This window comes from Xiphophorus hellerii, chromosome 12, assembly GCF_003331165.1.
Source record: "Xiphophorus hellerii strain 12219 chromosome 12, Xiphophorus_hellerii-4.1, whole genome shotgun sequence".
NCBI classification, from domain to species: Eukaryota; Metazoa; Chordata; class Actinopteri; order Cyprinodontiformes; family Poeciliidae; genus Xiphophorus; species Xiphophorus hellerii.
The window spans coordinates 18,616,098-18,630,993 of record NC_045683.1 but is presented as its reverse complement, the minus strand read 5'-3'; the positions used below and the strand labels follow the sequence as shown (position 1 = coordinate 18,630,993).

The 14,896-nt window shown below is 38.9% G+C and overlaps 1 protein-coding gene across 1 annotated transcript in view; it reads left to right on the top strand.

The window, feature by feature from the left end:
• The window catches only part of ssbp2a (single stranded DNA binding protein 2a), a 56,760-nt gene that overhangs the window by 22,871 nt on the left and 18,993 nt on the right, over positions 1–14,896 (top strand). Inside the window, 3 exon segments of the mRNA XM_032579179.1 lie at positions 3,027–3,099; positions 5,840–5,901; positions 6,081–6,165. Of these exon segments, the coding sequence (XP_032435070.1) occupies positions 3,027–3,099; positions 5,840–5,901; positions 6,081–6,165 (220 nt within the window).

Genomic DNA, 14,896 nt, shown 5'->3' with positions numbered 1-14,896 from the left:
CTTCCTTCACATCCATCTCCTCTCGCCCATCATAATTGCAAAGGTCACATCCTAGAGACTCTGTGAAATCAATTACAGGTTAAACCTCTTAGTCTGCCTCCAAGGTGGCAGAGATGTGTTTTTATGTTTAAATACAATTCACTGCATCCCTCCTAGGGACGTGCTTTTGTTTCCTAATATTTCCTATTGAGGCACTGAATTCATTTATGCAGCCTGTCAGCATCCTCATCATTGATGACAAAGTATCCACTGCAGATATGTGACCTCTATCAGTGATGTTAAATTGCTCTACACTGACGCTGCTGTTGTCGGCACTGCGGTTCACAGGAGGGGGAACAGATTTTGATGGGTTGACAGGAAAACGATGTGCAGGGCAGAGAGACAGAAAACAGTTTGTTCCTTGAACATTGAGCTGTACAGTGCCTTGGAAAAAAAAAAAAAGAGCACATCTTTTATTCATGCTCGGTTGACAAGGTGTCAAGAGTTTTGTCAATCCTCTCATTTTTCCGTTAACCTTGTCCCTGTAAAATGTCCTGTCGCTGTTTCTTTGGTTAAACATCACTTTCAGGCCACAAGGGAAAGGAAATAAGAGAATGAAAGACAGAGGGAAAGACAAAAGCAAAGATAGCTTCCTGTTCTGTCTTCCTTTAAAAAAAAGAATGCATACGAGTAGAGTAACTTGTGGAAAACAGCCAAAAACAAACTGAAGGAGAGAAGAGGAGAAAAGAGGAAGAAAAATGGGATGGAGAGAGATGGACGAAGGAGGATTGTACCTGTGAGAGAAGCAGGATAATGTTCAGTCTGTCATCTGAGTTTATTTTTACCTCAAGGCAAGAGTCTGGATCAGGGTTGCCAAGCTGGTAGCACCTTTCAGTGGGGGCTCCTGAACAGATGTCGTCCCAGTGTGAACATCTCTCATGACTTTCAGTATTAACACCAACACACAAGGACAAACATAAAAAGTCCCAGGTCATAGCTTGTGCTGCTTTGCAAAGTCTAAAACGTGTTTTAGCTGTTGAACATTTCCTTTTACATAACATCAAATTTTCTTACTTTATGTAGACAATAACAAAATTAGTGAGTCTAAATCTGAACTTTAAACACCAGTTGATATATTGCAAGTTTTCAAGTAAACTAATTGAATGTATAGAGGGTTGTAGCTGTGAAATAAAAGCACTTTGAAGAACACACACTTCCAAGTCTCTCCACTTGCGCCATAGACACTTTATTAATGTACCAGCTATAGCTTTATGTCCCTGCTTATTATAGATATGCCCTGAGAATGTGACTGGTGTAAATAACGCTCTAACCTCACCTTCTTTCTCTTCTGATGCTGTAGCAGGCAGTTTGATCACAAACCAAGCCAGACTCCCACATATCTTTTGTACATGTTGAAGGAGTCTGAAACACCGTACCACACATCTGAAATCTGATATTTAGAGCTATTTAACATCTTCTTCTGTGAGACAAAATAAAAGGCGTGATGTCATTTAACTTATTTCTTGATTTAGAGTAAGCATTATTTTTGTTCCCTTTAATATTTTATTAATTCCAAGTGTCACATAGATTTTAACAGAACTGAGTATGGTGCTGTGGATCCTACTCAGTTTTTATGTACTGTTTATAGACTATTGGATCAACCTGTCCCACAGGCATTTAAATTGCTTTTAAGAAAGGACCAGCACAGATTCACTGGGAGGATCATTGATTTACAAATCAAGGGTATAATTAATACTCACTCTGTTCCAACCTGTGGGAGGAAGTCCATGTAGACAACGTAGATGAGGTCTTCACAGCATCGTCACTGCCCCATTTATTTGATTTTTTTTCTTTAAATTTGTTGGTTTTAGATTAACCACTAGAGTCTTTGGGACCATAGTGCTGCATTCTGGGCTTGTTTTTATCCAAATGTTTGCTCACATTTAACTCTACAACACATTTTTAGGATTTTTATGTGATAGATCGAAATAAAGTAGTGCATAATTGTTTAGCTGGAGAAAACTTGTTCACTGTTCTATTTTTTTAATGAAATAATGAATTGTTTGTCTTGTATATTTATTCAGCTCTGTAAGTTAACACTTTGTGAAACTACCTTTTGCTGCAATTACATCTATAACTAAGAACATTTGCACCCTGTGTTTGGCTACATTCATCTTCCCTTCAGCTCTGACCTTCTCCCTCACAGTGTGGTTTATAGGAAAAGTTCAGTTTTGGTCTCATCACACCAGAACACGGTCTTACACATGCCATCTATATAGCTGACAGTAAGCAGAGACTTCTTACACCTTTCTTTCAGCATAGACCCCTTCTTTGCCTTTACAACTAAGAGTTCTCCATTCAACAATTTCTCATACATGACCTGTCGATCTCTGGAACTCCTTCAGAGTTGCCATAGGCCTCTTTCCAGCCTCTCTGATTATTGTCGTCCTTATCCTCCAGTCTGGATTGACCGTCATGTGTTGGTAGATTTGCAGTTCAGCTGTATTGTTACTGTTTTTGGAAGAGATATTTAACAGTGGCCCCTTAAGATGTTAAAAGCTTGGAAGAGTGTTTTATAGCCTGCTTTCTCCAAATCGGTCTTCTTGACCTGCCTACTGTGTTCCTTGGTCTTCATGAAGCTGTTTGTTCTCTGACAAACCGCTTAGCCCTTCACATAACGCCTCCATTTATACTGAGATGAAATTACACATAGACCGACTCTATATTCTAATTTGGGGACTATTACAGGCACTCAGTTCATTTGGATTTTATTTAGTGAGCGAAGGGCTGTAATTGAACATGTTTCTTTCCACTTTGCAGTTACGGACTACTTTCTGGTAGTCTCTACCATAAAACCCCGATAATATAAATTGAAGTTTGTGGTTGTAATGTGACAAAATGTGCCCGTTCAAGTGGCATAAATAGTTTTATAAGTGACCATATATTTTCCAAATGCAAAAGAACAAATTATTTTGCCTCCATGTAAAAGCTTTTACACTCATCATAAACAACCTGAGGCTCATCCTCTCTCGTTTCTCTTTTCACAGATTGGCTCTTTACGTGTATGAGTACCTGCTGCATGTAGGAGCACAGAAGTCAGCACAGACCTTTCTCTCAGAGGTAAGTCACAAACATGCTTTTTGTGTTTGTGTCTGTCAGGCAGCGGGCCACAGACTTTATGTTTCTAGGGTTGTCTCTTTTGATATGTCCAGTTAACGTTACAGTGAAGTGAATCGGCTCAGCTTTGGGCTTGTGCCAGCAGGTTGGTGCAGCAAAAAGGCTTTTTAACGCCGCATTTAGTTTGTCTTGTACAGGAGCATGAGAGGAGTTTTTGATGCCTAAAACTGATGTTTAGGGTGCACCTTTACCTCCCCTCACCCTGCCTTTCACAGTGTTCATGGCTCTTCTTTCTGCTCTGAGATGCAATCTCATTTTCAGTTTAATTCTGCTGGGTTAAGAGGGGACGAGGTGAAACTGAGGCCACTTGATCATTCTGCTCTGGGAGTAAATTATTGCAAATTACAATTCAGAAGACAGCAGCTAGAGGCTTGTTGTACATCAGCCAGAGGGACAAGAGCAACTGAGAGAAGAGGGTGGAAAAGGTTACCTCATCAGCTGGCACTGACTCTCATCACTCTGACTTCATGTGTGTGAGTGCGTGTGAGTGCGTGTGTGTGCGCGTGGGGGGGTGTGTGTGCTCACACTGACACTTTTTCCTCTCTGCCATATCAATTGTCCACAGTTTTGCAAAAGCAGAAGATGCAAAGGATAGGTGGTGTTACATTCAAGCGTGGGAACACATTAGCTATTGATGCATAAAGTATAAACACGGCTGCTGATGTACAGTTCACATGCCCACCAGTGCAAACGAACTGGGTAAGCATTTAGCTAAAATAGCAGCTCTTTTTGGAGTAGTGGGATTTACTGCTTACGGCACTGTCCATGCTAATGCTGATATTTTTTAAACAAATATTTTCTGTTACATTTTACAAATCTCTCCAATTTTTGATGACTGAAATGGATGCTAAAAAAATGCTTTCCAAAGTACACACTTAAAAATACTGTGAATATACAGAGAATAATAGAAAAATTATCAAAATGAGGCTCACTGCATAAATGTTTTCTGTGCTAGTTGGTATGTTGACATTAAAAGTTGCGATTTGGATAAATGTCAACCAGAAGGTTAAGATCATTACCATAAAAATTGTGTTTTTATGACTACAAACAGAAACAAAGATGTGACCAAATGTATCAAACCAGTTGATTTTTAGTGTTGTACATTGTCATTATATAGTTTATTGAATTGGAATCCCTAAACCTCATATAATTTAACTTAGGAATCATCTCCAAAATCTGTGAAGTGCATTGCAAAAGGAAAATGCGTGGCTCAAAATACCTGGTGTATTCTTCTCTTTTGTTATCTTTTCTAGTGTGTATCCTCGAAGATACCTGGATGATATTTGCGAATTAGGCCCTCATGCCCACACTTAACATGTGATATTGCAACCAAATAGAGCAGCAGTATGAAAAAAAAATCAGCTAATGCTTTTAAATTTAACCGGCAGCTCAGGTATATTATACTGTAAGCTTAAGCCTTAAGAGGGTAAGACAGTTTAATTTAGGTAAACAGAAAACCGTAACTGGGCAATGCCTATCCACATCTGCCAGTAATCACGCTGAGGGAATCTCACTGTAGCATGTTGAAGGTAAATGAAAGAACCTCCAAGGATTTCAGACCACAAAAAAACAGGATATGTGGGCACACACCGTTCTTTCTCTTAAACGTTCTCCAAATGACCGCAGTGTGAAAGAGAATGTCCTAACATGAACTGCCTGTAATCTTATTTGGACTGAGCTGAAGCTCCTACAATTATATATTTTGTGCTATTTACTCAGCTGTAAAATAAAAAAAAGAACTACTTTTTTCCAAGTATGAAGGAAAATTTCCTGCCGGTATCTCGAGCCGACAGATGAACTTACCGAAACTGCTTGCTGGATCTGAAAGAATGTGGAATAAACAAATGGAGGCAGTTCCTGACCCTCCCTGAGAAAGACTTCAAAGCATGCCATTCTATCATCTGATCGAGAACTGAGGTCAGGACAGTCTGATTGAAACTGTGGTGATTCAGTTTTTCCTGTTACTTTAGTGCTTAGTCATGCTGCTGGTGGAGCAGGTGGTACAATAGTCTTATTATTTGGCACTGATAAAACATTTCTAGGAAGGAAAAGTCTGAGAGACACCCTCAGACAAAATAAGTGTCGGGTCTTATCGGAGTCGTCTGCCACTGATAGTTGCATGGATTTGTATTCTTTAGATCCAGAACTGTGGTCTTTGTGTGTCAACATAAATTATCTTCAGGATGGAGATCATTTCTGAAGTAAATAACATCCAACTACATATTTAAGCTAGGATAGAAATAGGCCTTACGTTTGGGAAAGCCTAAACATTGAAATAATCTGAAAGCGAAATTAAAGGCGGCTGTGGAGCCGCCTGATTTGTGTGTGGGGGTGTTCAGAGATTTGAGTGGATTCCTCAGGCTGGTACATGTCTCTGACCTTATGCTCTGTACACACTCCGACTCAAGAGACACACACGCCTGCTCACGCCCACACACACACTCATTTGTGCACGCACGCGTTCAAATATGTGTCGATAAGCTCGAGGGCACACATAGACCCACTTCTCTTCTCTTGAATCCAAGAGATTCATAACATAATTACCTAATGGCACATCTTATAGATATTTCCTTGCACCCTTTTCAATCCTTTAGAGCATGTCACTCAGATGTCAGACATGTTTTATACACAGGATGTCCTCTGAAGTACCTCTCTCTCTCTCTCTTTCTTTGTGTCTGTCAAGATCCGATGGGAGAAGAACATCACGTTAGGAGAACCTCCAGGGTTCCTCCATTCATGGTGGTGGTAAGTTTGTCTTTAGAACGAAGGTTTCAAGGTTAGGTTTCAAGCAAATGTGTTAATGTTCTCTATTTCCTTTCTGACATTAAAGACCAAACATTTTTTTTCTTTCCTTATGTTTTTTTTTTTGTCCTTCTCTCTTGATATTTATTTTTTGACTCTGCATCACTTCCTGTGTGCTGCAGTGTTTTCTGGGACCTTTACTGTGCAGCTCCAGAGAGGAGAGACACGTGTGAACACTCCAGTGAAGCCAAGGCCTTCCATGACTACGTGAGTCCTGCACTGATGTTTCTGACTTCAGGTTATTGTCAAAGATTAAGTTACTAAAACACAAAATGATGCTCACATGAATGTAAAAAAAAAAAGAAGAAATATTGGATTATACAAATAATCATGCTCTGTGCTCTCTAACTCGAATACAGAGCTCTGGATGTTTGAGGGAGGAATTGTGAATCTTTTATGTTTTAGACGGGATGCAGGGGTTCTCTCTCTCTTCTTTTTATGTTGTTGTTCTTCTTTCTGCAGCCTAAAGTCTGACTCATCAGATTTGTCTACAGAGGTTTTATTGAGATATATTGTTGGAAGTGCAAAGTTCAGGGGTTTCTGCCTACCCCAGCAGGATCTTCTCGCTCTTTGTTCCTCATTCCCTCTTTCTTTCTTTGCAGCCTGCAGTTGTCTGCTTCTGGCAGAGGCTCTCTTGTCTTTTATCTGCTTCCAGTGAGGTGTGTGCGCTTTGCGTATGGGTGTGCATGCAGGTGAAGCTGCTGATGCTGGTGATGATGATCAGGGTGATGAATAGGCACTCCTTGAATGAGGCAGCGATGTGATGATGTCATTCTGGCTCTGGGAATTAAAGTTGGAGGGCAGCATAACCTCAGCCCTCTGAAACAAACATCCTGGGGAGGAAAAAGCAAAGGAGCACTGGTATAGTTAACAAGAATAGGGAGACAACCAACAAAAACAACTGATTCAATCTGATAATACTAGAAATGTTTTAACTTTCCGATTAGAGTCAGCCTAATTCAAAAACATATCACTGAGGATATATCAGTGCATCTTCAAATCAATAGAAAAGGCCATCAGAAGTGTCTTATTCTTACATTTACTACCAGGATGTAACAGGGAAATTACAATTAGTACAGTTGCAATTAGAGCAAAGTCACATTCAATGAACTGTTTCAGTGCTGCTGAGTGTCGCACATCCAAGTCAGATTGCCTTGGCTCGTATCCGTCCCTCACTTAAACCAGGAGTGGACACCTACAGTACTGTGGAAGTTGAGAGGAAAGCAGAAGCAAACATTGGTTCAGATTTTGTGTCTCCCTGTCAGTTTATCAACATCAAAACAAATAGAGATGTCTAGCAGACATTTGTTTTAGTAATTATTTTCAGATTGCTAATTAAAGAGCAAAATCCTAATTAATTATTGGGAGATGTTAAAGCTCACATGAATTGCCCTTTTGTTCCTTTCTATTTTACAACTGGTGAAATTATCACACCGTCATCGGTTTCATTTATCCCACTTTTAACCATCTATTGCTTCTGTGATTGGCTTTCTGAGTTTCTCTTAGAGAGGAGTTTCATTTGGATTTTTATCTTGTCTCTATTTACTTCTTGGAAATTGGTTAATGGAGGTGCTGTTCCCACAGCTAGGTTTGAGCCTTCTGGGACATTAGTCTAATGTTAAAAGAGAAGAAAAAGAAAAGTCAGATGAAAGAAAAAAAAGCAGAAGAAATGTTATTGATTTCTGTCCTGGGACAAGGCTCTGCAGACATCAGAAAGGCCGTTTACAGTTCGGTTAAGTGCTTTGTAAATTGTGTACTCAATACTAAATGAGCAATTTCCATTTGCTCTGGCCACTGTAGTCATAAAAACAAGTTATTTTTAAATTCCTGCCCCGGAAATGGCCTTATTAGAGACAAAAGTCAAAACCTAACTCTACGGAATGAGACACAAAGCTGTGCTCATATTTAGACTCTTAATGCCCGTGTTGTTATTTTGAACATGTAGTTCCAAAAGCATTTCACCTTTAAAACAACAAACCTTCATGTATTTACTTGGGGTTTTATGTGGAAGACTAACACCGCAAAGTAGAGCGTAATTGTAAACTGAATTAAAATTATTTAGATTAGGTTGAGAGCACCTCTGCACATCAATTTGTCACGGATTCGCAGGTGGATTTAGGCCTGGACTTTGACAGGGTCTTTTATTAACCAGTCTGTTTTTTTAAGACTTTGTCCCTCTGCAGGGTTAATGTTTGTTATGGTCTCAAGTTTTCTGTAGCCTCTACGGATTACTTTGTGTTTAGCTTCATCTTCCCTTCTGCTTTAAACTGACGAGAGCATGTTCCTGTGCTGTGGCCACTATGTGGCTTTTTATAAACTTTCAGCTGGACTCTTTCTGACTTTCTTTCACTAATGGCTTTCTTGTTGACACTCCTCTGAGGGCCAAAGTCCAGATTCTTGAAGTGCACTACTAATAGTTGACCTAACAGTTTCCCTATCAGACTGATGGATCCCTTCAGCTCCTCAATAGTTACTGTTGATGGTTTTCTGCAGAGAAATTTTCCTGTCCTAAGATTGATGGCCATATTTTGGCTATTTGCAAGTGCCACAGTCTTTCCATTTTCATTTAGTGGAATGCAAAGTGCTTGTGAGGTATTTAAAAATACAGATGCAGGTTTTATGACCTAATTCTACGTAAATCTTCTTCAGAACTTTCCTCCATCTTAGTTATTCTATTTATCTCACTAATGTTCTCTAACAAATATCTGAGGCCTAAGCAGAAGCTGCTTTATGCTTAGTTCAAATTACAAACACCATCAAACATGTTACCTTTGAAGGTAATTAATTGGACTTGATTTTATTTATGAGCATTATAATATAAATAAAACATATGCAAATCACACTTTCCAGATTTGGTAGCAGCAAAGTTTACTATATTACAGAATGAGGAAATGATCAGAAATTATAAAGACTCTGCAAGACCTTGTACTCTACCTGAAAGACACGCCTGGATGGATTACCATTAGTAATAACTTTATGTGTGATCTAAGCCTTTCAGTTTATTTCTGTCTTTGTACAACTTTTAGCAGAACTCCAGATTCATTTGCGTTAGATAATTTCTTTCTTGATTTGAAAATGTATTGCTGTGTGTGTTTATGTGCTTGACTGAGGAGCTTGGAGTAAATTTCCACCAGTACACAATTCTCACAGTCGACATTAATTCTTAAGATCCAGGTGCAAAAAGTGTCGGTGGGGCCAATGACTGTTAACGGGTTCCACAGAGAAACAGTTCTTCCATCTGATTTCAGCAGATTATCAGTATCTGGCAGCCGTACTGGTCGGGCAGTGCGGCCTCAAGATAAAAATGTTCAGTAACTGAAGCAAGTCGGAGGTTGGAAAAAGTGATTGTTGTGAGTGAAAAGTACTTGTGGAGATCTTTTGCCACGTCACTTGGCATCAAACTGTGGAGTTTTGTTTTTTTTCTTGGAGTGTAAACATGAGATAAGTTCCTAGAAAAGTCTGGAAAGCAAAATGTAAGCTACTTCAGTTGACTTCAACCACTTGATTTTAAGAGCTGATAAATAAATGAATACACAACAAGAGAGATGTGCAAATTCATTTTTCTGTTACAATAATTTTTACATAAATAAGTAAAAAACCTGTTATTCAGCAATGGCCACTTAAAGCCTGATCAATGCATCTCTAGAGTTTTGGGAAGTTCTTTACTTGTAAAACAGCAACAGTGAAAGTCCGTCTTTGGCGTCCTGCACAAGGTTAAACTGTTGAAGCTGAACAACAAGAGAGGTAGATGAAGCTGAGAAGAAGCAGACATGAAGTGTGCTGCAGACTGACAGCAGAGTTATAAGGAGGCGTATTATACCCGGGGTGGAGGGACCTGGTGTCATTGTGTGGTATCACTGTGGGAGATGGCAGACACATCACAGTCGGAGGAGAAGGATAGATCAAGAGCGATTGCCGAGAGCATCAGTCTTTGATGAAAACGATGTTTTTCATGCTCATACATCCTAAATTCATACTCTCCTTCTCACACATGGAAATTGTTTTTCATATTTACATAACAGCCGAGAGGTAAAAGGATAGAATATGCTCCAACCCCTGCAGGATGAGTTCACATTGCTAATGGGAGGCTAGAGGAGCAAATTGTGGTATAGACTCTCAATTTTACAAAATGAAAAACTGTGGGATTTTGCTTTTTTTGGTTGTAATGTATGATTAAACAATGCTTAAAGAGTTGCAAATCTTGTTCTGGAAAGCAGCATTATCCTAAAGAAATCTCTTTTTGGGAATAATGTGATTTGTTCAGGGGGGAACTGAATAAAACTAACACTAGAAATTTGCAGAATGAAAGAGAAAACTAGATTTTGACCATTTCTTTTTCCTATCTGCAAACATTTGCAGAAACAAGGAGAGTGGACAGAGACCCAGAAACAGTAACTCTGTTGGCTGCATATGTTGTGGGAAGCAAGCTGATTCCAACTAGCAGGGAACCAATGGGGTTTGGGGAGAGACCCCCGCGCTCTTGTTTCCACGGAAACTGCACCCCCAGCTCTCTCTCTCTGTTTCTCTCTTTCTCTCTCTTGTCTTCTCTGTCCACATCTCTCTGTCTGTCTCCCTCTCTCGCTCCCATGTTCCTCCTTGGCTGTGTGGAGGAGGAGGAGGGAGATGTGGAGGTGACTCACTGTAACATCATTGCCATGGCAATGAAGAGGGAGCCAAGTGCGATGGGAGACAGGGGAGCAAAAAAAAGAATGGGTATTTCCACAAGTTTACCAAGATAGAAAGGGTCATCATGATGTTCAGCTCATTTTTCTTACAAAATCATTATATTTTAGATCTGAATCCACTCTAGTGTCTCTTTACAATAAAATTAAAAGTCATTATAATCACTTGCTCTGTTTCCGTCCTTCTTTGCTCTGCTCCATTCTCTCTCTTTTACATCAGCGTTTTTTTTGTTGTTGCACCCTTTACTCCCTCTGCCTCCCTCTGCCCTCTGCTTCACATTTGCCTGAATGTCTGTTGCTGTGCTTTCTTTCTTTTCTTTTCTTTTCTTCTTTTTTTCTTGTTAGCCTGTCGCACGCAACCCTCCAGTCTCAGAGGAGTGTGTTTTCCACTGGTGGATTACGCTGAGTCATGTCAAATGCGTGTTTAAACATGCCAAGATGGAGTGTTTGTGTGATGCTGATCTGTGCATGCTTTGCTGCTCTGCAGTGGGCTGGGGCAAAGATGAACCCATGCTGCAGAGTGGAGAGGTTAAATAAGGACAGGAAAGAAAGGAAGGTGAGAGAGTAAGCCGAAGACGGAGCTTTAGGATGGAGCAGTTATTATTGGTTTGTCTGCAGCAATACTGATTGTTTCCAAAATGAAGAACAGGTGCAATTAGAAGCTTTTCATTTGAACTAATAATCATACTACAGCTTGATTAAAGCAGCAGCGTCTAAAGAGAGCATTTCTTTGAAATGAGGGTCTTTAAAGGTGATATCCAATGTTATTATCCACCTCAATGGATGAGAGCATTAAAATATTGCGTGTGTGTAAAATGTCGATGGGCTTGAAACCAGTGTTTGGGAAAGCATTTTTTCCATCCCAACATGAACATTCTTTGGATCTCAAAAATAGTAATTCCTGCCATATATGGAAAGCGAGGTAACAGCTAGGTCAACGTTTGACGGTGTTTCCAACAGTGAGGAGATTATCTGCTGGCTATCCTAAAAGTCACTAGAAGATTATAAATTATGTCATCACAAAATTTTTCACATACATACACTCTCTCTTTCTCTTTCACTGGAGAGGGGCCACACAGTATCGCCCACTACGTCTGTTTGAAGAATAAGCTCATTATGAGATTTCACATTTGAGACAACAAAGACTCCAACAACACCACAGAAAGGGTTTCAAGTCGTCACTAGTGGCTGTTTATGTTTAAAATTATAAAATGGATCTGAGGACGCACTGATTAACTGTGATAAATGGCTAAGGAGGTGACTTCATCACTGTGAAAAGTTCAGAGCGAAAAGTTGCAGAAGCTCTAATGTTTCAGAAAAGGACGTTGACAATCTGTGCTAATATGTCCAGCTAGCATTGTATGTAGTTGTTTTTTAAGCACGCCACAATATGTACATCACTTTCCACTGCCTCTTCTATGTGAAGCTATGTGACTGCTCAGTATAATCTTCTGAACATTATTGTAAGTTTTTTTTATTATCAATTAAAGAGACAAAAAATATATTCGTATATCCTGCCATTATTTTGCAAGTCTTGTCTCCATCTCTATGTCCATTGCATTGTGTTCAGTGATTTGCCATGCAGGCTCTCCCCAATAACACCAGTTCAATAGTCTTCCTTTGTCATGGAGTATTTATTGCAATAAGCATTTCAACACAGGATTTTGTGTTATAGTTATTTCAACCCCAAAAAGTTAAAAAGAACAATTTTAGAAAGAGAAAAAATGATTAGAGCAAATTCGCAAACTTTCCTAGCCGATTCTAATTGATCTGACTACTAAAATAAGAGGTTGTGTCAAGCCTTTTTTTCAGATTACAAATCATGCATGCATTTCAGAAGTTAAAATCTTTCTAAGAAATTATTACGCTATCTCACAATAAGTCAGTAAAATTACAACAAATGGCACACAGCTTAATATCCCTATAGGCGTCTATATGAGCTACACGGCTCATATTTGTGCGTCATACACATATAACCACCCCTGCTGTGTCCCAACAATGGTATTAATAGTATGTTCATCATCAAGGCCTGTCAAAGCTCCCTGTGATACTCTGAATTACTGCTTCTATAAGACACTTCCATGTTGTACTGTTTGTCAGGAAGACCTCAGACTCTGGTGTCAAGTGTCAAAATTAAATTCTGTGGCCAAAAATATGCTACATGTTGCACAGGTGTGGATATTGCTGTGTTTTTTAAACCAAATATTTCAGTAATTTTCCACTTTCTCTACAATCATGTCTGGCCTGTCTAAAGAAGCAGTTAAATATGTGAAAGATCTGAAGCACCTTCAAAGGTTGTTTCTGCTGGCAAGCCAGGTAAATTATCATGACTGAGCTGTTGAAATTGCGGCTGAACGTTACCAGGAAAGCAGAAGAGTAAAAGGAGAATGCTGACTCCATCAGTCTGGCACGTTATCTCTTTGACCCCAACTAACCTCTGTGGCTTTTTCACTGTTGTCGACATCCATATTCTTATCTACTGTTTTCTCCTGTGCCTGGCCTTCCAGCACTAGAGAAACCTTTAAACATGCAGGGTTTTTTTTTCACTTAGTGTCCCTCTAGAAACATCATGAACTTTGCACTTTCAGAATTAGCAGCTTGGTATTTTAAAATAAATTAAATAATGGTGATAAACCAGACACCATCTGTAGATTTCAGAGTCAGTGTTCTGCCTTTGCTATGATCTGCTAGATAGGAAAGACCTTGATAGTCCCTCTTGTTCATCTCCAGCTGTGACATTTAAATCTCCTTGTGTTGTATTTCCTCTGTGTTCACTCCATCTCGCTTATCTCTTCAGTTGTTGTGGAACTACGTGAGATAGTAGCAGGAGTAGTGACTCCCCAGACACAAAGTGACTATCATTTTCAGCTTTGTATGAGTATCTGACAGTGCATCAACCTGTGGCTCCCCTCATGCTGCTCCTTGCAGCCTCGGGGATGTTTACATGGGTCGATAATGATGTTAGTAATGAGGGAAACAGGGCCAATGTTCCCCCTCTTTCCTTGCCATCTCACTGTGTAGCTCATATCACCGTACCTGCAGTCACCCAGTGAGACCAAGTAGATTAGCGTTCTGCTTCCATTTTACCAGGTAATCAGCTGTAATGTTACACAGGAGAGTGTCAAATGTGGCAGGGAATGCTGTTGAACAGGGTAATGTTTGCCAGAGGTGATGAGGACTGCAAGGATTTGATTGGATAAAGATTAATTTTGAAATGCATAAAAGGGAAGGCTGGATTTTTTAAAACCTCTACACAAACTTAAGTTTCCCTACACCCTAATTATGCGCTCTTATATAGATATAAGGATGCAAAAACCATTAGTTGAATATTTAGGAATGTTTTCTTTCATGTGTGTTTTATTTGTCTCTTGTCAGCCGTAGGAAAGTAATTATTTAGATAGTTCAGTCCTATTTTATGTATTTAAGTTAACAATTAATGTAATATTTTAGAACTAATTACAGTGATCTATATATTATAAGGCCAGACTGTATTTTGTTATAGTAATAAAAAATATGATATAAAACTAGCTAACATAGAAACCTCAAGTTCACATCGTATGTTAACCAATAAAGTAAATAAGCCGTGGTAGCTAAGTAAGTATCTTTAATCTTTGCAAAAGTCTGACATTTTTAAGTTTACAGCCCTCCTTTGTAGTTGTTTCTCAAACATATTTAGAGCTTGTATGGTTGAATCATATACATGTTGATGTTGTTAAAGCTTTGTTAATTTTTTATTTACTTTTTCCTTTTTTGATTAATCTCAGCAAGCATGTGGAGAACTTAATACAGAAAAGGCAGCAGAAAGCAGCTGGAAAATTTCAAAAATGTATCATTTTATTTTTCACGTAACATCCTCTTCCTCTTTCTTACTCTGAGATTGTTTTACAAAAGTTACAGGAGTCTCTGTCATTTAAAACACACTTAAGCGTTGTTAATCAAAAGAAGCATTTACATGAAAGACTGTGGTTGCATCCTGGTAAATGCAATCAGTTGTACCTTGAATGTATTTAAAATGTCTAATTTTTTTTACAGTATCCTAAAGTTTGCAGCAAATTAATGACTAAAACGAATGCTAATTCTAGTCTACTTTTTTGTATACCTTGTAACCTTTGTTGTTTTGTTTTGTGCTGACAGATGATAGTTTTTGTTTGTTTGTTTCTAAATATGAATGTGGTATGATTTGGGATAAGGAGTTTTTATTAGTTTTATTTTTTTGACAATGTATTTTTTTAATTTACATCATGATCATAACCCTG